The sequence below is a fragment of the Taeniopygia guttata genome, chromosome Z, assembly GCF_048771995.1.
Source record: "Taeniopygia guttata chromosome Z, bTaeGut7.mat, whole genome shotgun sequence".
NCBI classification, from domain to species: domain Eukaryota; kingdom Metazoa; phylum Chordata; class Aves; order Passeriformes; family Estrildidae; genus Taeniopygia; species Taeniopygia guttata.
This window is the reverse complement of record NC_133063.1, coordinates 34,206,222-34,228,482: the sequence shown is the minus strand read 5'-3', so window position 1 is coordinate 34,228,482 and position 22,261 is coordinate 34,206,222. Positions and strand designations below refer to the sequence as shown.

At 44.7% G+C, this 22,261-nt stretch overlaps 1 protein-coding gene across 1 annotated transcript; it reads right to left on the bottom strand.

Annotated features, from left to right (window-relative positions):
- Window positions 1–1,197: 1,197 nt before the first annotated feature.
- On the bottom strand, window positions 1,198–6,540 carry TOPORS (TOP1 binding arginine/serine rich protein, E3 ubiquitin ligase). Its single transcript, XM_030257683.4, has 2 exons — window positions 6,271–6,540; window positions 1,198–4,695 (listed from the first exon to the last, which is right to left on the bottom strand). The coding sequence occupies exons 1-2, from the start codon at window positions 6,409–6,411 to the stop codon at window positions 1,717–1,719; spliced, it is 3,120 nt and encodes a 1,039-aa protein (XP_030113543.4). The 5' UTR covers window positions 6,412–6,540; the 3' UTR covers window positions 1,198–1,716.
- Window positions 6,541–22,261: the final 15,721 nt, after the last annotated feature.

Below are 22,261 nucleotides of genomic sequence, written 5' to 3'. Positions count from 1 at the left end.
AGCCCCTGGATAACCACAGTGGAGCACAGACCCACCTGCAGGCTGTGGAAAAGCCCCACTCTGGAGCAGGTAAAGATGCCCTGATGGAAGCTACAGCTCATGGAGATCTCACACAGGAACAGGCTCCTGTCAGGAGCTGAAGCCTGTGCTTAGGAGCATATACAGGCACAGGTTTCCTGGCAGCTGGAGCAATCTGTTTCACAAGTACTGCACACGTGTAAAAAGGGCCCATTAGAGCAGAGAAACAGTGTAAGGAGTAAGAAGCAGCAAGAATGTGACAGACTGAACACATTACCCATTCCCCATCCTTCTGCACAGCTAGGGAGGAGGAGGTAGAAAAGCCTGTATGAAAGAGTGAAGTTGAGAAGGGAGGGGCAATTCGTTTCAGATTTGCCTTTGTTTCTTATTCCCCTACTCAATTTTTCATTGGCAATAGAAGATATTAATTGTACCCAACTCTCTCTGGCTAGTGACAGTACTCTACCTTGTCCTTGCCCAGCTCTCATATTTTACCTTCTTCCCCATCCTGCAGAGAAGTGAAAGTGACAGAGCAGCTTGGTGACTACCTGGCAAGCAACCAGCCAAGGTCAAACCCATAAAACTAATTGCTGTAATGCAGGAGAGACAGAGAAGGTATCCTCCTTATTCAGCCCTCAGAACTACTGCTGTGCACACAGAGAAGGGCCAGACTCAGAAAACTAAACCCTGCCAGAGCCCTCTGTATTGCACATACCTGCAGCAGGACATCTAGGATGTGCAGAGCTGGGTGAATATTGGTTATTCCATGGAGATCAGAAGGGAGAGTTTTATTGCCAAGGTATGCAGCCGTAGAATATAAAGAAGAGCAAAAGACTTCTTGAAGTCTGCACAGCTAAAGAACACAATGCAGAATGCACAGGCACCACTAAGGGAAATTAAAAGGAGAAATCTGAAAAAAATGTTTCCCAAGGGAATACTTGTTAGAAAGGGTAGGACAGAGCAGCCACCCAGCTTTTGGGAAAACTCAAAACCAAACCAATCACAGGCAATCTGATCAAAGTTCCTGCTTTCAGTGAAGGCTTGTATCAGCTGATCTCCAGACAACCCTTCCAACCTGAAGTACTCCTGACTGCAAAAATATCCAATGCCCTGTATAGATGAGACACTCAAAACCAAAAGAAAAGACTCAATTTACAAAACACACAGCACATATGTAAATACACTTAAACAAACAACAAAAAAAACTTATTGCTTTATTCAGATTTTGACATAGATTACCTTAAAATTACGCAAAGTCATCAAGAATTTCTGTAGAAATCACTGACTGCTTTTCAGCAGATATCAGCTTAAATCAGAGATTGAAATGATGCTGGAATTCAGACTGAATCAGTTTTTATGAACCAAACAACATTTTCCTAGTCTAAGAAGAGCTATCCCCATAAAATGCATTTCAAGGCTCTTGTTTTGGCCTCCTTTTCTGTTGGTTTATACAAAATTTTGAAATACTCTGTGGATGGCTTTATGAAATTAAAACTTCCAAACAGTCCTCTAACAAACTTTTAGAATTACATACTAGCAATATTCTATCTTCTTTGACTTAAAAGTGCATACACATTCAAAAGTTTTAGACATTTCCTAAACATCTTTAAAAGACACCCTATCAGACATTTTAGTTTTCAAGGAGAAAAAGAAAGTAGTTAAATTCACAGTTTTAACAAGTGTTCCAAGGAAAGCCTACTACTTTTCTTCTGGGAAATCAAACCATGAGGCTCTGTTGACAAGTCTCTTTGGCAGTCTCAGTATCAATGGCTCTCTCTCTGGACACTCTAGGAAGGAACTCCCGGAGAAAGGCAGTTGACTGGAAGGCACTGCTGGTGCTTCCTGAACATAACTGGATACAGTTTCTGTGTGAGAGGTGTTACTGTTGGTATTCACTGTGGTAACAATCTGATCAGCTGCTGTTTCTTGAAGTTTAACCTCAGCATTTCTAATGCCACCATTTAAGTTTTCCCTTATGGTAGGCATACCATACTTTTTGTCTACTCCTCCGGTTTCCTCACTTCCTGTCCTCCTCAGAAAAGAAGATGGAGACTCAGTTTCCTTCTCATTTATTTGAGTTGTGCCTGTCCATGTAATACTGCTGTCCCATTCGGTACTTTCTGGCTCCTTGCTACTATCACTATCAATTGTTATCACCACCGGAGAAGAATGTACTGAGTTACTCATGTGATGTTTCCGGTGTTTCTTCTTATGCTTTTTCTTTTTCTTTTTAAGATGCTTCATTGTGTCGGTTGCTTTTCCTTCGTAGACTATCTCCACACTTGGACTCCTCATTTTCTTCTTCCTTTTCTTATGCTTTGTCTCGCTGCTTGCACGATTGTCTGACAGGCTTTCCTCATTTTTGCAGCAGTCACCAGATTTTGAGGAAGTTTTCTTGGACTCGTTTTCTCTTTCTAGACTTGTGCTTTCCATGAATGCATTCTCCAGGTGGCGAGTTTTGTACTTCCTCTTTCCACCAGGCTTTTCACTTTTCATTCTGTCAGTTCCTCCAGAAGGAGTCCTTGATCTGTTGCTTGACCGACTCCTTGACCTGCGTCTTTCATAACAGTAATAGTGTCTCTCATGCAGTCCCCTCTGGCTATGCAGATCTGTCCTCTCAATAAAAGATCGTATCCTGTACTCTGGACTAGCAGATTGCCGTGAGTAAAGAGTGTTAGACCGGGTCCTCCTTCTACTGGAGGATTCATAGCTGTCTCCAAACACCTTTCGACTACAGAAAGCAGAACCCCACTGGTGTCTACTTTGATAACTGTCTCTTACATAATAGCGATCACTGTCTCTGCTTCTTGATCTCCTTTTACTGTGGCCTTTGCTGCGTGAACGTGATCTGCTCACTTCTCTGGATGGAGTGCTCTCACCACTTAGAGAGCCTCTCTGGCTTTTCAGAGAGGCTCTGGTGTCATGAGCCCTTGATCTTCTGCTGCTTCTTTTACTCCTATGTTTGCTACTATCTCTGTTTCTCAATCGTCTCCTATTAAGTTGGCTTTTGCTACAGTGCTCCCTTCTAGACCGATGGCCACGACTGCCTCGACTGTCCAATGAAGAGGACTGTGGGCTTCTAGACTTTCCCTTTTTAGACAATCTGTGATTCCAAGGGGAGCATACTGTGTCACTCCCTGGAGAAGGGTTCCAATTCAAATCCTGTGGAGGCAGATCTTTTCTTTTACATATGTTCTTTTCATCCTCTTTTAACTCTATCTTCTCGACTGCAGGAGATAAACAGCTTCTACAACTTCCTACATCCTCCCTATATGTTGGGGAATGTGGTGAGAAGCTCCTGCTTGGTTCACTGTCACTCCAGCTGTGACACTGGACTGGTTGCTGTTTCTTGACATCTTCCCTTTTCTCTTCCTTGATGGACTCCTCAGAGTCAGAGGACAGCTCAACCACCTCTGGTGTCCTCTCAGCTAATGGCTTAACATACCCAACAATGACACAATTGTCTGAGGAAGAGCCACTGTCGTTTGAGTCAGCATTAGCCTGTAACTCAGTCTGCACCTTGGTTCTTTGGCTCCCTGAAGCAGAGTCCTCATCTGAACTTTCTGATGACTCCAGAGGAGAAGCTACGGTGGCACGAACCTCTTCTGAAATGGAATAGGAAGGCCCCGGAGTTTCATCATCCCACGGGGCCTGACCAAGACCAGGTACAGACAAACTATTATCAGGTCCTTGCGGGTACGCCACATCTGGGGATATTGTAATAATGGATGAGTCTGAGTGGCTTCCTTCCTCATACGATGGTGCAGGACAGTCATAATTGGCGTGTTGATCGTAGGCTTCTAAGTTAAAAGGACAACGAGCAAAACTGATGAATTCGTGCAGGAAGTGTTCTGTCCGATTCAGCAAAAATGGCTTTAAATCATCAGCAAAGGCCTGACTTTCCAGATCGTACCTGGTTACGTTACTCATGATTATGTGCTGCACAATATTGATCAGAGACCCGTGGGCACCAAACAGGACTGTAAGTTCTCGCTTCAGCCAAGGAACCAAGCGGTGAAGGCAAGCGGGGTTGTGGCGGAAGAACTCTGCCGAGATCTCTCGGTACCGGCCGCCGTCCTGAATGCTGCGGATGCGCACGCCGGTGCGGTACAGAGCCCTGCGGAAGCTGATCATGTCCTCCTCCTGAATCTGCCGCAGAGATCTGCCCTCCGCGCTAGCTTTTCTCCTTGAGGCCAGCCTCCGGATCATCTGCTGAATCTCTCTGTGTCTGTGCCGCGTTGGCTCGCTTGACAGCCCTTCAAACAACATCCCGTTATCCAGAGGGGACAGCATCCTTTGGGAAGGGGAACCACGCATGCGGCGTTCCCTCGTTAAGGTAGTGCGATAACGAAACCTCCGGCCATCGGGGCTGGCAAAAGAGCTTGTTTCTAAAGGGCTGAGTATGTACTCCTTGAAGTCATCTTCAGCACGAATCGTATGGAAAATGGAAAAAAAGGGCTGCTTGCAGAGCGGGCATTCTGCTTTGTTTTTTGACCATTCTTGGACGCAGCAGAAGCAGAACCTATGCAAGCAGCGGTCGAGATACGCAACGTTGTCAAATCTATCCAGGCAGATGGGGCATTTGGAGTCAGGAGACGCATCTGTCGGCAGCTTACTGGTGCTGGCTTTTGGCGAAAAGTTGCTATTTTCTGCAAACTCCTTATCTGATGTCATGTTCTAGAAAGACAGAGACAGAAGATCATTGCTATCACAGGGAGGCAAATATCTAGATGCAGAAACCTGTAGCAACTGCTTTTACAGTGGCAAAACCCAGCAGAGGCTCTGAAAGAATGCTGAACAAAAAGGCAACATAACCTAACTACTTTGTTTGACTTCTCTTCACAGTGAGATCTAGTTCTTCAGTGCTTCAAGTTTTACACAGCACTCTAATGATGCTGGCATAGATGAAGTTAACAGGCAGGCCTGTCTTCTTCCTCACTCTTAAACAACTCCTTTGATGTGGTTAGTAAATTTATTATTTACATGGTATCCTCCAAAACACAGCTAAAAAAAATCTAGCATTTATGTATGAAAAGTATGAGAACAGTTAGGTTTGAACATTAAAACAAACCAGCCAAAAGAAGTAACTGGACTTGACCTATGTTATCACCTTCCAAGTTCTGCTGGACCTGTTCTGTTCCTGTACAGTCTGCCCCTCTTTGTTGGGCATTCATGCTGGACACACACAGCTTGTTGGATAAGAAAATCTCCAAGGATGTGTTCCTGCCAAAATAAGTATTTGTTTTCAAGACTGAAGTAGAAACCAGATGTCATGCTCAAGTACACACTGCCTTTTATATAGTCAAGTTGTTACGCTGGTTTTGCCTGAGATAGTAAATTTTCTTCACAGTGACTCATCTGAGGCTGAGCTTTGGATTTGTGTTGAACACAGTGTTGGTAATACAGAGATGTTTTTGTTATTGCTGAGCAGGGCTTACACAGAATTTTTTGTACTTCCACGCTGGTGACGAAGTTGATGGGGCGTGGGAGGTTGGGAGGAGACAGAGCTGGGACAGGTGATCCAAACTGACCAAAGGGATTTCCAGATCGTGTGATAGCCTCAATATATAACATGGGTGAAAGAAGGAGAAAAGCTGACACATTTGGAGTGATGATGCTTGTCTGCTCAAATCACCATCACACATGACAGGGCCCTGCTCTCCTGGAGATGGCTGAACACCTGCATGCCCATTGGAAGCAGTGCATTAATTCTTTGTTTTGTATGGTTTTTGGTGTCCTTATTTAACTGTCTTTATCTCAACTGATGAGTTTTTCAGCTTTTACAATTTCGTTTTTCTCCCTGATCTCAGCGGTCAGGGAGTGTGTGAGTGATTGTCTGATGCTTGGCAGCTGGCTGAGGTGAAATCATGAGAGATGTCAAATACGGCCAACAAAAAAAAACCAAACAAACAAACAAAAAAAAACCCAAACAACCCAATCTATTTAAATGCTATTTTAAGTTTTGGCGTCACCCTAAGGCATTACAATCCACTGAAAATAAGTTACCGCCCTACTTCAATACTTCAAAATCCATTAGCCTATGTTTTGTAGCCCGTCAGGCCTTTCCCGCCGGCAGGACACCGGGGGATGGGGCAGCAGCAGCGCTGGGGTGCCAAGGGCACGGCCCGGGCTCCAAGAAGCGCCGGTGCACCCGCGTGGTGAGTGGGTCCCGGCCCCGCCACCCTCGCCTAGGGAGCCGCCAGGCAGCCCGGAGAGCACCGGCGCCCCGCCCGCCCCCAGGCCCGCACTCACCGCCGCCGGGCTCTCGTTTCCCGTGAGGGCCAGGGCCGCCTTCAGCCTGTGGCGCGTCCGGCAGCGCCCGGCGCCGGCCGGCTCCCGCCGCTCCTCTCCGGGCGGGCGGCGGCGGCCCGGGCGCCGGGAGGGGTCCGCCATCCTGGCGGCGTTGCCACGGGAACAGCGGCCCGCGGGCGCGGAGCTGGGCCGGGATCTGGCGGGAGAGAGGCCGGGGCCCCCGCCGTCACATCCGGGTCCCGAGCACTGACGCCATTCCGGGGAGGGGCCGGGCCCGGGCCGGCGGGCGGTGGCGCTTGCGTGGTCTCCGCCGCCTGTGAGTGCACGCAGGCGGGCGGGGCAGCGGCAGGGCTGGCGGTGCTGCCCCGGGCGCAGGAAAGGAGCGTTGTTCCGCGGGCGGGGCCTGCCGCGGCGGTGCGCGGTTGGGGTTTCGCTCTCCGGGGCGCGGGTGGCGGCAGCGGCAGCGCGAGCGCCGCTCCCGCAGCCGGGGCTGCCCCAGGCAGCGGCGGAGCCCGCGGCGGCGCCAGGGGGGCTCGGCGTTGTCTCCACGGGTGCAGAGGAATACAGCGAAGGCTGCGGAAGCAGGGTGGTTGATTGGGCGAATAAAACATAAATAGCACGTAGGAAAGAGGAGATCGATAAAGCATAAGCATATGAGGAAAGAGAAAAATAACTGTCTTTACTGATTTTTACAAGCTTATACCTGCAGTAGAAACAAGTGTGCAAAGGACACGGACAAGGCCAGCTGTGCAGACTGCCACAGGTGGGACACAGCCTGCCAGAGTACCCGCATGTATTACTACCAGGACTTGTGTAAAACACGAGCCCAGCCAACCCTGTCTCTTTTCTTACCCACAGTCAGTATGGACTAAAGTTTGCAAAAGCACTTGTGAATTCACAGATTCCCAGAGTACCAGCACAACCCTTCTGTTCATGTGATAACCCTGTCCCATATCCTGAGCCATTTTACTCATTCCCATGCACCAACTGGTCCTGCTGCTTGCTCAAGAGCAAATGCATGCTCTGGCACTTCCCAATAGGTACTCAACTCCTAAAGATCTCCCCAAGTAGCAGGACGGGCCTATCCTTCATGACCTGCCGGGACCCAGAGCCTTCTTCTCGGCAGGTAGCTCTACTTGTACTTTGCTCAGGAGATACATCTCTGCCCCCAGTAATTTTCCCTGGTGTTCAGGGCAGGTGCAACCTCTCTTGTGTCCACAGCAGGCAGCATCAGGCATGTGGGCTGTGACCTGCAGTCCTGCTTTGTCTGTGGGTGCCAAGACTCACTCATTTTACTTGCCTCAGTTCCCCAGTAGGCACACCTGGGGCACATATACCCATTCTGCCCCAGTGGCTGAAGCCCCACTGGCACCTGCACCCTTTGTTGGCATCAGGGCCATTACCCACTCCCATTGCTGGCATAATAGGAGGGATTTTTATCGCAAATAGTTGTACTCTGTCAACTTGATAAATGCTGTGTGCAAGTGTCAGCTCTTAGGCAAGGTGGGACCCACTTGGACAGTTCATCTTTAGGTCATGGAAATATAAAGTATATTTGAAAGGCATCTTCACAGGGGTTTATGATTTCTGAGCTGAAAAGAAGCAATTCTAGAAGTAAAATGGATCTGGTTTGAGGTGCTGGTTTTCTACATGGCTGTGAAGAGCAGAACTCATATGGCTCTTCTGCCACTGCCCACACGGATTGGCAGCACCTCATTCCACATAGCTCTTGAAGCTAGGGAGCAATCTTTTCTTGGAGAGCCTAGCCCTCTGTGCTCTGCCATTAGGGCCTCTGGGGTCCCTTGGTCAGCAGCAGGAATTTTCCCTGCCAGCTGCTTTGTGGGAATAAGAATGTGGAGAGGTCTCATGTCTTCCTGAGCATCAGCCACAGCACTGGCAGTGCCCACACTGTTGACAGTGGGATCTGCAGTCATTGACCAGGGAGAACCCCCAGCCCTCTTTCTGGTGTGCCCTGGCACCTCGGACAATGCTCCCTCAGGCACAGCAGCAACAGCTGCTCCTGTGGGAAAGGAGGTCAGTGGAAGGTTCAGACTGCTCAATTCCTAAGTTCGTTCAGCATCTCTCATCTTAGCTACATCACCCTGTAAATACATGAAAATTGTCATAGACATATAGCAGTGCTCCTCTAAAGGTTTCTGTGCTAACAGGCTCTCTTCCTCTCCACTGACATTCTCTGAGCCAAAGCTGACTGTCTGGATCATTCTTCACTGTCCACACCAGAAGAGCTCAGCTTCAGTATGCCCTTGTCCTCACTGAGGTGTTGAAGCCTTCACCAGCTTGCAGTTATCCACACCTTTCCCTGACAAGCTGTGAATCTCCAGCAGCATGACACCAAGAGCAGGAGTTAGAAATAATTTCTGACCACTGACCTGCCCCAGGCTGGGTCCTCTTTCGTGTCATCTTCTCAACCTTTGTTTTAGGTTCCACTACTGGTGTGGAGCTGCAGCTGCACATGGGCAGGTACTGGTCAGTTCAGGGTTGTGAGGCTTGCTCTGCTGCAAATCTTCCAAGTGTCACTTTGCATCCAGCTCAATGGAAATCTCTCTTTCTTGGCTTTATTCCTTCTGGGCAGCGAGTCTTTGTGATCACATAGAAATGCTTTACTTCCGAGCTGCCACGAGATGGCAAAATACTCCCCGGCATCTCTTCCAAGCTGGCTTGCTTGCACCGCAGGCTGGAGCTGTGCAGGACTATGAGGAAGCAGCAGCAGCAACAGCAGCTGCATTTCTCTCATCTTTGCCTGCTGCTTGGTGTGCATGCTCGGGGATGCTTCTGCAAAAGTCTCTGAAGGACCAAGACCTGTCCATTTTCTTTTGTCCCTGAAGTCCAAGGCAGAGACTATGCCCACAGGAGAGATGAAACACTCAATATTGTCCCTGCTGATGACAAGGACCTTGAACATTGACAGCAAGCTAAGGCAGAACAGACCTTTCTCTTTTTATAACATGACCCTTAGCTAACTGAGAAACCTGTGTGATGTTTCTGCATATATTAAAAGAACTGAGAGCCTCGCTCAAGACCTTTTACTTCTCTAGCCTGTCTTGACTATTCTCTGTATCCTCTCTCCTGTACTGTTGTCACAGCTCAGTGCTAGAGCAAATATCAGTGGTCCTAGAAACATTACCAGTTCCACATCCTGATGCTAACCTGAAGTCATATCAGCATGATGGCAGAAGCAAGAAGCCACTTTTACCTCCCTCATAACACAGAAGTGGGATTAAAGGCCCCATAGAGATTTAGAAAATACCTCCTTCTAGTCTAGTGGGAAGGTGCTGGTTTTGGCTGGGGTAGGGCTAATTTTCGTCACATTATTGTACTGTGATTTGAATTTGTGCTGAAAACAGGGCTGATAACATAGAGATTTTTTTTTTTCCTGCTGAACTTTTCCTGCAGCCTTTGCTGCTCCTCACACATCCCACCAGTGAGGACACTGAGGATGTACAAAGAATTCTAAGGGGACATAGCTGAGACACCTGACCCCAAATGACCCAAGGGATATCCCAATCCTATACCTTATGGTGCCATGTTTAGCATATAAATCTGGGGGAAGAAGAAAGAAGGGGAGGAAGTTCAGAATCATGGCATTTGTCTTCCCAAGTCATCCTTACACAGGATGGGGCCCTGCTCTCCTGGTGATGGCTGAACACCTGGCTGCTTTTTGGAAGCAATGAATGAATTCCTTGATTTGCTTTGTTTCTTTGTGTGACTTCTAGTTTTCCTATTAAACTGTCTTTATCTCAACCCACAAGTTTTTTCACTTTTACCCTTCCAGTTCTCATCCCCATCCCACCACAGAGATCTGAGCAAGTAGTTGTAGGACGTTTAGTTGCTGGCTGGAGTTAAACCACAACAGTCTGTCTTTGGACCCAATGTGGGGCTCAAAAACTCCAGTTATGATAGACTAGATTGGAATGTGCCAGATGAAACTTACAGCTGCCATGACTGTTAAATTATTAATCAGCAGGCTCCAGTGCTTGCCCACAGGTGACAGTTGCCTGACGCTGTATTGCTTGTTGGTGGCTGTTTGCTGTAGTTCTATGCTTCTTATCTCACTCTGCTATGCCTGGGAACATTTTGATAACAGCTACGATGTGCCTGGGCTGGCAGGTGGCCGCGGCACTGCTGGTCTCTGCTGCTGTACTGGACATGTTGGAATTCCAGTGTGGACTTGAGACAAAGGGACTGTGACCTGTGGATGAGTACAGGGGAAGAGTGTGAGAAGTCCTTTCCCTGAAGAAGGAGAGGCCAAGAGGTGGGCCAGGTGATAAAGCAGAGACTTTCCTGTAGCCCATGGTGAAAAACCATGGTCAGGCAGGCTTCCCCTCTGCATCCCATGGAGATCCATGGTGGGCTCTGTAATTGCTATAGCAGGAACCCCTGTTTCTAGCCAGACTAGAAGCAAGAAGAGGAGTTCATTACACCCTTCAATCTGGCACAAAATGCCCAGGGGTGGAAATAGTAATGGATGTGCCTTTAAATTGTTGTAATGCATTATTTGAATTTTGCTTACAGGAATTACTGTAATAAGAGCTACATGAACCAATGGAGGACAAATCCTACAATACATGATGCAAATGCAGCAGTGACTTCACCTGAGCTGGCCACAGTACCATACCACCTCACCTCTCCTCTCCTAACCTGTCCTGAGTGACCAGCAGAAAAGACAGACCCCGAGCTCATGGGCCCTAAAATGAATTCAGCTGACATTCTATGAAGATATGTTAACATTTGGTGGGTTTCTGCTGGGGGTATCCATAGACTAAGGGAATCATACCTGTGTATTATATCAAAAGATGGAGAGGGAATGGGGGGTGTCAATGAGATTCTGTTAAATCATGTAGGACTACAGCATGACATTAATTGCATGCAGCAAGGAGTAGAAAATATAGTGGGTTTGGCTGGAGTAGTTTTCTTCACACTGGCCAGTATGGGGCTGTGTTTTGGGGCTTCACTTACAACAGTGATGATAATATAAAGCACTTTCTGTTTCTGCTGAGCAGGGTTTTCACAGAGACAAGGCCTTTGTTGCTCCTCACCCACACCACCAGGGAGGAGGCTGGGGGTACAGAAGGAGTTGGGAGAAGGACCCTGTCAGGACAGCTGGTGTCAGTGGATTCAAGGGGTATCACACACCCTGTGGTATCATGCTCAATATATAAAGCTGGGTGAAGAAGAAGGAATCAAGGGGAAGGGTATTTGTCTTTTGAAGTCAGTGTTATGCATGGTGGAACCTTGCTTTCATGGAGATGGCTGAACACCTGCCTGCCTCTGGGAAGTGGTGAAGGAATTATTTGGTTTGTTTTGCTTGTATGTGTATCTTTCGCCTTACCTAGTCAGGTGTTACTATATATAAGGTTTTTCACTTCTATTCTTCTGATTTTCTCCCTGATCCTGCTGGGGGGGGGGAGTGAGCAAGCAGCTGCATAGCAGTTAGTTGCCTGCCGGGTTTAAACCACACCTATGAAGTTTAAAGCAAGTTATCTCATTTTTTAATACACTGATCTACCACTCTGAAAAAGCTGTCTATGAAGCTGTTCACTGACAATGTTATATTCCACCTCTCCTTTTTAAAACTGTCTCTTCAGCTTCTGCTCATATGCTTGTTCATAGAGGTCAAGAAGCACATAGAAACCCCCTCAGCCTGCTTCTGGGATTTAATAAGGAGGGCTTTGTCTCAGTGTTCAGTATCCACCATCTTCTCAGCCAAGAAGATGCAGTTCAGGGCAGAAAGCCTGTGTTTCCTGTCGTATTCAAAGTGATACAGCAAATAACTATGTTTAGACAGCAATAACCATTCAGATGACATCACCCGAGATGGCTAAAGGAATATATACATAATGCTGATGAAATTTCCCTCAGATCTTTTTTTTCTTTTTAATCCTTAATAAAGCATAATTTATATATCAGAGTAAGACTGGTTTATTAGTCTTGAAGTGGTTTGTTTGTTTAGGTTTCAGGGGGGTTGTTTGGAAAAATTGTGATAAGCATGCTTTTGATTAGCATAGCTAAGAGTACTTTCCTTTAATGAAATGATTAGTTGATTGACCCAGGTATGCAGCCACACTAACAGCTGCTTAAATGGAGACAAAAGATTGTTGTCCTTCAAATGCAACCTTACTCATTAACATGAAGCAGTACCCATGGATACATGTTGATTATAAGGTTGATAAAAAGACAGTTAAACCTGCTGCCAGTAAGAGTTATGGAACAGATTTTCTTGAGTGTGCTCCCATGGCATGTACAGGACCAGCAGAGGTTTAGGAAGGGGAAGTCTTACTTGATCAGCCTAATTTCCTTCTATGACATGGTGACCCACCTACAGCATGAGGGAATTGCTGTGGATGTTTTCTGCTTGGACTTCAGCAAGGCCTTTGATATCATCTCCCACAGCATACTTCTGGAAAAGCTGGTAGCCCATGGCTTGGACAAGTGCATCCTCACTAGGTTAAGATATGTTTGGATAGCCAGGCCCAGAGAGTGGTGGTGATTGGTGCTGCATCCAGCTGGTGGCTGCTCACCAGTGGTGTTTGCCAGGAATCTGTGTTGGGACCAGTCCTGTTTAGCATCTTCATTGATGATCTGGGTGAGGGGATCAAATGCATCCTCAGTCACTTTGCAAATGACACCAAATTGATCTGCTTGAGGGCAGGAAGGCTTGGCAGAGATACCTGGACAGCCTGGATTGCTTGGCCAAAGACAACTCTATGAGGTTAAACAAGGTCAAGTGCCAGGTCCTGCACCTGGGTCACAACAACCTTGTGCAGAGCTGCAGGCTGGAGGAATGTTGCTGGAAATCAGCCCAGAGGACCTGGGCCTGCTGGTTGGCAGTGGCTGAACATGAGCCAGCAGTGTCCTCACAGTGGCCAAGAAGGCCAGTGGCATCCTGGCCCGTACCAGCAGCAGTGTAGTCAGCAGGACCAGGGCAGTGATTGTCCTCCTGTATGGTGGTGAGGCTGTGCCATGAGTGCTGTGTTCAGTTCTGGGTTCCTCACTACAAGAAATACACTGAGGTCCTGAAATGTGTCCAGGGAAGTAAAGCTCTATAGGAAAGGCTGAGGGAGTGGGGATTTTTAGCCTGCAGAAAAGGAGGCTCAGGAGTGACCTTATTACTCTCTACAGCTGCCTGAAAGTGGGGATCAGCTTGTTTTTCAGGCTTCTACTGACAGGAGGAGAGGACATAGCTTCACGTTGTGCCAGGGGAAGTCCATTTTGGACATCAGGATGGATTTCCTCACTGAAAGGATGGTCAAGCATTGGCATAAGCTGCCAGGGAAGTGGTGGAGTCACCATCCCTGGAAGTATTCAAGAAATGATTGGATGTGGCAAATAGAGTAATGGTCTAAGTGCCAGGGTATGGTGGATCAAAAGTTGCATTTGATGATCTTGAAGGTCTTTTCCAGCCCTGATGATTCTATGATTACTGTTATAGCGGAATTATTTAAGGAAGTCTATTGAAAATGAGCAAAAACGAGAAACAAAATCATTAGCCAGGCCACTCTGGGCTAAATACAGCTTTAAATCACTTTAATATATCATGATCATCAATTTCTCACAAGTTACACCACCCAGAAAGCTTGAACATAATTGCTTCATTCCTGTATTACATGCTGTTCCAAAATGGGGGAATTATGCTATTTCAAGTTAGAGCCCGAATAGAGCCTTCTGCCTCTTTAAAAATAATTTTATATATTCAGATATATAATAAAAATATTATATCTATTCCTTAGCTTCTTTATTATTTATGCACTACCATCTGTAACCTAAATGCTATGTAAATACAGATTTTGGTAAACAAATGCAAGTTCATAGTGAATGGAAGCCATACAAAGTTTTGAAATCCCAAGATGACCAGATGAAATATGCATATAAAACCTAAACACAGTACTTCAGACTACTTCAGACAAGTAGCTCCCAGGTCACCACAGACCAAGAAGCAAAATGTACAACTTTTGCAGAGAAAGAGTAAAAAATATGTATTTGTGGTATGAGACAGAGAAGGATAAGGGAGAGAGAGACACACGGGAAAGCAGGATCCAACACTGAGCCCAAAAGACAAATCAGGGGGTGATATGTCAGGAGACCCTGTTCAATGACATTGCAAATGCTTTGTCATTAGAAATACTGAACAGACCTGGAATTGGTTTTTCTGCCTTGTTGTGCTGCCAGATATCTTGTAAGAGTTTGGACAGATGGGTTTCATTTCCCTATGTGCAAACACAGACGGTGAGTTTTCTTGATGCATTGCCACTTCAGATCTCCTCTACTGTTTGCTGCCGTCTTCCATCCCTCATCTCGTGCTGTGACCACTTCAAATGATTCTGTGTTTCCAAACAGAAGTCAGTACTACAGGACCTTGACTCGCTGACGCAGGCTTCGCTAAGCTGTGTTAACACATGGACACAAGCAACCAAGAAGCAGAAGTGTACAAAGCCTTTGTGGAAGGTAGACGGCAGTGTTGGCACATGCTCTAAGGCAAGTTGCTGCTCGGGGTTTGCACAGTGGGCTCTAACTGTGGAAACTCTATTTACGGGAATTGGGTTTCCACTTCCCTGTTTTTTGTCATCTGAAGAAAACATGGTTTAGCATCTCTGAAACTTCAGTCTCAAAAACAACAACCACGAAATGGAAGCTCAGGGAATAGAGCAGAACAACAGCCAAAAAGGCTCAAGTGAAGTTCTTAAAGCAGAAAGAACACTCAAATTTCCTCAATAGTAAAAGTTGTTTTCTCCCTTTAATTAAAATTTCTTCATGTCAGTAGAGGTCCAGTTGAACAGTGACACACGACTAAATGAGCTTATCACTAAGAGGAAGTTACAGGTTTTGAAATGGCTCTTTACATTCAAATGAAAGAGAGGTGGCGGGCTCTGCCACAAACACTGGGAGAGACAAATGGTTAAGAAGATAAAGACCTTCAAAGACCATATGTTGCCCCAAGCAGCTGTTAATTGATTTTACTGTGGTTCATGACTCTGGCTTGCTTTTAATGGTTCATTTGGCAAGTTGTTGCTGCATCAATTTCTAATAATAATAATGTCATAATAATCTTCTAACTGGGTACAGATGTGTGGCTATTCAGGGTTGCTCTAAAAGTGATTTCTGGACTTGGTGAGATGGAAAAACATAGACAGTAACTTCCTTTAGTTTCTTCCTCTGTGGCACACATCACACATAGAAAGAGAAGGACAACAGTCACTCTAAGGAAAAGGAAAACTCATTCTTCCACTCATTTTGAAATAATTGCAGCAGCTAAGAGCACAACATGGCCAGCAGATAAAGACAGCATTTACTTTGTACACGCTACGTGTTACTGATTACAGTCATTAGGACAACATATTTTTGCTCCACAAACTATTTTTGGTAGAGTGGTTTTCATAGTTCTCCATTGCAAATTATATAAATGATATTTCAACTCTATCCTTGCACTGATTCAAGCAGCAAAGTAATCAAAATTACTAAAATTATGAACTATATTTGAAATGATATATTGTTTTTTATTGTGAACCAAAAGCTCATTGCCAACATTAGAGCACAAGAGGAAAAAAAATAAACCCAAGCAAGTGAAATAATTTGCTACTTATGCAGCTTGATAATCCTATTTTATCTTTTTTCACCAGCTGCAGTCATCCTGCTGTCACTCCACATTGCTACAAAATCTCTCAAATGCAGGAAATCACACTCTGAGTTCTCTGTTGTCAAATTTGAGATGTAACAGTGGATGGACAACATATTTTGCAGCAGATAAAAGTGCCTGTTGCAAGAAAAAGAAATTTGTAGCACACTCTCCATTTCAAGTTCTTCCCCTTTTCCTTTCTTTAGAAGACTAAATCCAAAATCCATACAAACTACTCACCTGACATGGGGCAAATAATCCCATCAAAGTAAATAAAACCACACAATTTAAAAAATCATGCTCCCTATAAACATCTTCAGTAGGCTTCAAATCCGTGTCAGACATGAAGCTTCCCGTGACTGTGACAGTTGTTCCCAGTGATTTCAAGGTGACTATTCACATACAAAAGCATGTGCTGAACTTCCATGTTCAGGATGTAAAGCAAATTAATTCAGTTTTAGCAACACACAAGCACCAAACTAAAAACCTTGCAGAAATGGTCATTCATTAATGACCATTTCTGTATCACTATGTGGTACCTTCTAAATCATAAATTCACATACCTGAAAGGGACCAATTTGATTTTTATTGATGTCTCAACATGTGATACACATGAGGTGGAAAATTACAATAAGGACTGTACACGTGTTGGAAGCCCTGCCCCGGGGAGCCTTTGCCTGGCAACTGATCAGGCCAGAGAAAACTTCCACGATCGGGCTGCGAGTGACCCCCACTTGCTGGTGGGGCAGATGCCCGGATGCCTGGGGAAAATTGCCTGGGAAATCGGGCTGTGGGAGGTGCCTTAACGCATCAAAGCAATTAACCGCGGCACGACCAATGCCGTCTTGCTTTGGGTTTCTTGGAGGGATCGGGGGCTCGCCCAGAATGTCAGCTTGGTCCTCCTGCCCCCTCGCCTCCGGCTCCCTGCGCTCCTGCCTCCCTGTGCGCGCCTGTCCCGCCGGGCTCCGCCGCTTCCCGAGGCAGCCCGAGGCGCGGCATCCCGGCGCTCTAGAGTTCCCCTGGGCGGAGCGGGCGCTGCCGCCGCCAGCCCGCAGCGGCACCGCCGCCATGTGTCCCGGTGCCTCAGCCCCGGCCCGCAGCCCCGGCCCGTGGCCCAGTTCGCCGCCGCCGCTCGGAGCCGCGCCCGGCCGCTCCCGGAGCCGCGCGGGCTTTGCCGCCGCTCGCGGCTGCCGTCTCCATCTGCCCGGGCGGGCCGCGGCAGCGATCTGTCCCTGCCTGATGCTTCTGCCTCCGTCTCTCTTCTTCCCCTCTCCGCTCTCTTCTCTGTCCCGCTCCGCTGGGAACACTCACCCTTCTTTATCAATAAACAGTTCCCAGATATAATATTGCTGCGTTTGGGTTTTATTTTCGTCCGAGAAATCTATCAGTAAGAATCCCCCTCAACTCCCCTTTTACAACGGCGTGGGATATTCATACACCCATACACCCTGTTTGCAGGGTCAGACTATCAGGATTATATTTACGCAAGTACCGTATGTCCCCAAAAAGGGCTCATATTCTAATTTACTGTATGGCACACAAAAGGGGATGCCAACGTCTTGACAGAAGGCAGAGTACAGCTGATCTCTCCGTGGGGTAACCAGCTTCCAACTAGATTTTTATATTATTTGCATTCCAAAGGCTTGTGGACTATATTCTACATGAAATTTGCAGCTAGTTGTATTTGCTCATTGTCATCTCATCACCTGTTAAAAGAACAAAGCCCATTACTTCAGATTAACAACCCCTGCCTTGGCAAAGCTGGACTGTCTCCTCTACAGAAACACACTTTTTGGGTGTTTCACCTCAAGAGAACTAAACTAAGCCATGTTAACATTTCAGTCTTGCTTCCATTCCTGGCACCGATTAGAAGTGGCACCTATTAGGACTTAGCTATTCAAAACACAACCACTCAAAAGGTAGTCAATTAAGCAAATATCCCTGGCTTAAAGCAATGCAACATTGGGCCTTAGCCTTATTTACTGCAACCAAAAGGGCTTTTCGTCAGAAAAAAAAATGGAGGGATTTAGCTTCGTGACAAAGGTGTCAGCAATAGACTCCTCCTCAAATAACTGCATTTCATTAGGCTTGATTTCAGGTTTCAAGGAAGTCTTACAGAACTATTGTTAGAGCCGTCTGTAAATGTAACATTGAGATACCCAAATTTTTATGGAAGTGCAAAAGATAGCAAACACTCCTTGGAGCTTACAGTCTTACATGGAACGGCTGCAAAAACAAGTGAAGGGAAATACAGTTGTGGCTGTTTCCTTGAGTAGAAGCGGAGAAAATGAACTGATAAGTAAGTTGTCTGTTCTCACAGGCAAGGTGAGAGCTACTGATTTACCACAGTCCTCCTGTGATGACACAGCATCTTCCAAGCCAGACAGAGTTCTAAAGAGCCTTTAAAACCACAGCTAACATAAAATTGCTATTAATGACTTCTGAAACTGTACTGAAACCCAGCCACAGCTGTATGGGAAATGTGGGTTGCAAATGGATGACAATGGAGGACTGTAGAGATTAACAAAAAATAAAACCTGTGTTGTCACGCAATGTCTCAGATTAAAAGACAATGAGTCTGATATTTAAAAATCTGAGCAGGATGGACAGTGGACAACCCTGCTCTGAAGGTTAGGATAGGAAGGGAAACAGTTCCACTGGGCAGGCAATGGAAAACTGCCCTCCTCAAGATGAAGCATGTCAGCAGAGGGGGGTATTTTTTCCATCAACCTTTGTCCAGTACAAGTGACCACATGAGGACATCATCCACTCATACATTATTGATTTGTATTTATCCTGACAGCTTGTTTCTTTCTGAGTGGTCCATTAATTTTGGCTTCAGGCAAAAAAAAAACAAAACAAAAAACAAACCAAACCAGTGCAAAACCAAAGAACAACAACAAACCAAACTTGCGTAGGGAATTTTGCTTTTGAATAAAAATAAATATTTTACAATAAATAGCAGGAAATACTTACAAATTCAGAAAAAAGTTTCATTCCTATTCTAGATATAATGGGATATATTAATATGTATTAGGACAAAGTCTGTGTACAAATAGATAATTTCACATGCTTTATGAAGTGGTTGTATCTCACTACTTACTTTACCTTTGAATGGATAGTAAAGATAACTTTTAATTTCTTGAAATATTGAAAGCTCAGAAAACCATGCTTTTTCTGAGCATGTTATCAGTAGACTAGAATAAACTGGCTGTGTTTTCTGTGCAAGATTCACCTACAGATAGTCTATGAGTAAGTCAATACCACTATCAATTTTTCTTAATTAGGAAGCTTTTACCCATGAGGAAGAAAGAAACATACTACATCTCAGAACTACTTTGCTCATGCTTCAGCCTGCTGTTGGCCAATTTATCTTTTTCAGTCACAGTTCTAAACAGCTTCTGGGAAAAGAACTCATTCGAAGAGTATGTACTTCTATTTTCAGAAGCAAATGTAAAAATAGCTTAGTAGGATTCTTATTAATAAGCATATGTTCTTTTATTGCTTTCTCAGGGTCAAGCATAACTCATCTATGTTGTTTCTTGCTATTTAAGTTATATAATGAAACTGTAAGTGATGTTTTATAAATATGTATAAAACTTCTGTCCTGAATTAAGTGGGCAATATCTGTTGCCATGTAGAACCGAGTTACTATTACATTTAGAAGACAGGAAGCTGTGCCTGCAGCCTACCAGTAATTTACATTTTCACAGTCATATTCTTCACTAAAAGAAATTAAAGAAATGCTTCTTTCCCTGCTGTGTTGTGTGAAAAGCAAAAGATTGATGGTATGCATGTGAATGTACAGAGCTGCCAAATCAGGCACACACTCTTATTCCTCCCAGGGGACAAAATGCAAAACAGAGACTTCTAAAACCACTTGCCCTTTAGAAAATGAGGCCATACCCACCAAACGAAAGTTTTACTTTCTGTCCTGGCACAACTAGCTCAGCAGACACAAAGTCATGATTTTGAAAAAAAAATAGAAAAACGCCTATTTATTCCTTTGCTACATTTATAATAAGTTTAAGCACAACTTGCCACAAGTTGAAAACTAAAACTCAGGTTTTTGCTAAGTTCACATAATGTTCCTTTGAAAATAGTAAAGTAAAAGTTTTGAAGCGCAAGTTAAGAAAGACAGAGGCAACAGTCTCTTACTCTACAGTGTAAAAATGGCTCTTTAATGCTATTAAAAGCCTTGAATGAGGATTTCAAGAAGCATAAAGAACTAATATACAATTAAAAGCCAGGATATACCATCTATTTTATATTCCATATTTAGAAATCTGTAATTATTTTAAGGATTTAATTTTCTTCTTATGCCTGCATGGATAATTTGGATTACTCTAGTATGAAACTGATTCGGCCAACATATAAGAAGCTAGATAGACATTGTGTCTTAACAGCCAGCCAAGAACTAGATATCTAGCTTAAATTGGCCAACTAGGTTTTCATCCGAGGCCATCTAGCTCTTGCTGAAAGATAGGTGTCTTGGTTTTCATCCATGGGCCAGATGAGTCTGGCCCAATTAATTACTACTCAATGCTCTGTTCTTAAATTTCTTCTGAGTGCCTTAAAAATGTGAATCAGGCATAAATCACCAATGAATGCACTTTTTGCCTGCATGGGAGTACAAACATCAATGGGTAAGAGCTGCAAGGGGTTTTGCTGTACCAGAGCAACACTAACTCCAGAATGTATCAAGTGATATCAGCTTAAGCAGTTTAAGGTGGAAAAATACATGTAACCACTGCCTGAATTTGGGACATTAACTGTATTTTATCTCCCTGAAAGTGCCTGAATTTGGGACATTAACTGTATTTTATCTCCCTGAAAGTGCCCAGTTCTTTGCCACGTACACAAGCTGTGTCTGACAGGCAAAGATCACAGACTTCTTACATAGACTCAGTGCAGTTGTTTTGTCTTCTGAACAAAAAGCTTTTATCAAAAAAGTTACCTGAATTTATTGGTTTTTCTTAAGGAGCATATGATAGAGAGGTGCCACAGGGATGATGCATGCTCAAAATCAGTGAGGTTCTCCTGAGCACCTCATCTGTTTGCGGCTCTTAGTCTTTCCATGGCTTCCAAAATATGCAAAACTAATCTAACTGCAGCTTTCATTAAACAGAATGAAGAGAACAACATGGAATTAACCTGTGCATGGAGTGAGACATTTTTACTATTCATGAATAAAGCCTTTTGATTTTCAGAAAACCATGTGGAATATGAAGAATAACCAGGAAGTTATCTCTACAGCTGGCCTTCTTGACTTGTTTCTGGTGCGTAAGAGTTATGCATCAGTCACATACTTTATATCCTCCTACTGACATTGAAAATAGCAACTTGAAACAAAGCTGTCTGAATGCTTGAAAATTGTCAGGTGAGCTTCAGTGAAAAAGTTCCCAATTACTTACAGTGAGAACAAGGTAACAAAAGATCAAGAAGGTAATTTTTATCACTAACCAAGCCCAACATAATCCAACACACTTCAACTATCTACAAAAGTTTATATTATCAATCCTGGGCAGAGTTTCAACTGACAGTACAAAAATTAACATCCTGGGTTTTTTTTTTTTTTTTTCCCCTTACATCAGAGTCTTCTGATGCTACAGGAGGACTGTAAGTTGAACAGAAAAGCATATTGTTAACTTTTAAGTTTCATCTCAGACCTCTCTTTCTCAACACTGACTCAGGATCACTCCACTCCCAAATCCTCCAGTGCACACAAGAAGTCCCATGTTGGCTTTTCCTGTGTCAGGACAAAGCTAACATAAGAAGGAAATGTCAGGAATTCTTATCTGGGAGTGAACTGCATTTCCCAGTGACCATTCATAAAGGAAAGCTGGCATGTGAAGTATGTATCTAAATAAAATGTGTGAGGACACGGGACTGAGGAAATAGGCAAACTTTACGTGAGGTAGGGTTTTCCCCTCTCCAGAGAAGATCAGAGCTGTAAAAACTTTGATTGTGCTTGTCCTGAACACTGGGCAGTATCCCCTATTGCCCTCATTAATTAAAATATTAATAAAATATTTAAGCAGCATTTTCTACCTCTGCCTGGAGAAAAGATGCTTTCCAATTGCTTAGCCTTGCTTGCTGAGCTGATGCTCCAGGTTGCACTGTCTGCCAGACTAGGGAACTTGATTTCGAACAATGAGATCCAGTCATGCAGTAAGGAGATTAACTCACATCCGTTATAACACCTTTTGAGACAACTCATTAAATCAGTCTGTCTGTGAAGTCCAGCACACTTGATAGCATTAATCTAATATCTCAGCCTTGAGGTTATCAGTGGACAGGTGTAATTGCAATTGATTGAAAAGACATTTTCACAGAGGAGTTTCTGTTTCCTGGAATTCA

What these genes read in the sequence shown, in the direction of transcription:
- TOPORS (XM_030257683.4), bottom strand. Translation starts at nt 6,411, where the DNA reads ATGGCGGACCCCTCCCGGCGCCCGGGCCGCCGCCGCCCGCCCGGAGAG. An exon ending in GAAACGAGAGCCCGGCGGCG is followed by an intron (nt 4,696 to 6,270) that starts GTGAGTGCGGGC and finishes CTGTCTTTCTAG; the next exon opens with AACATGACATCAGATAAGGA.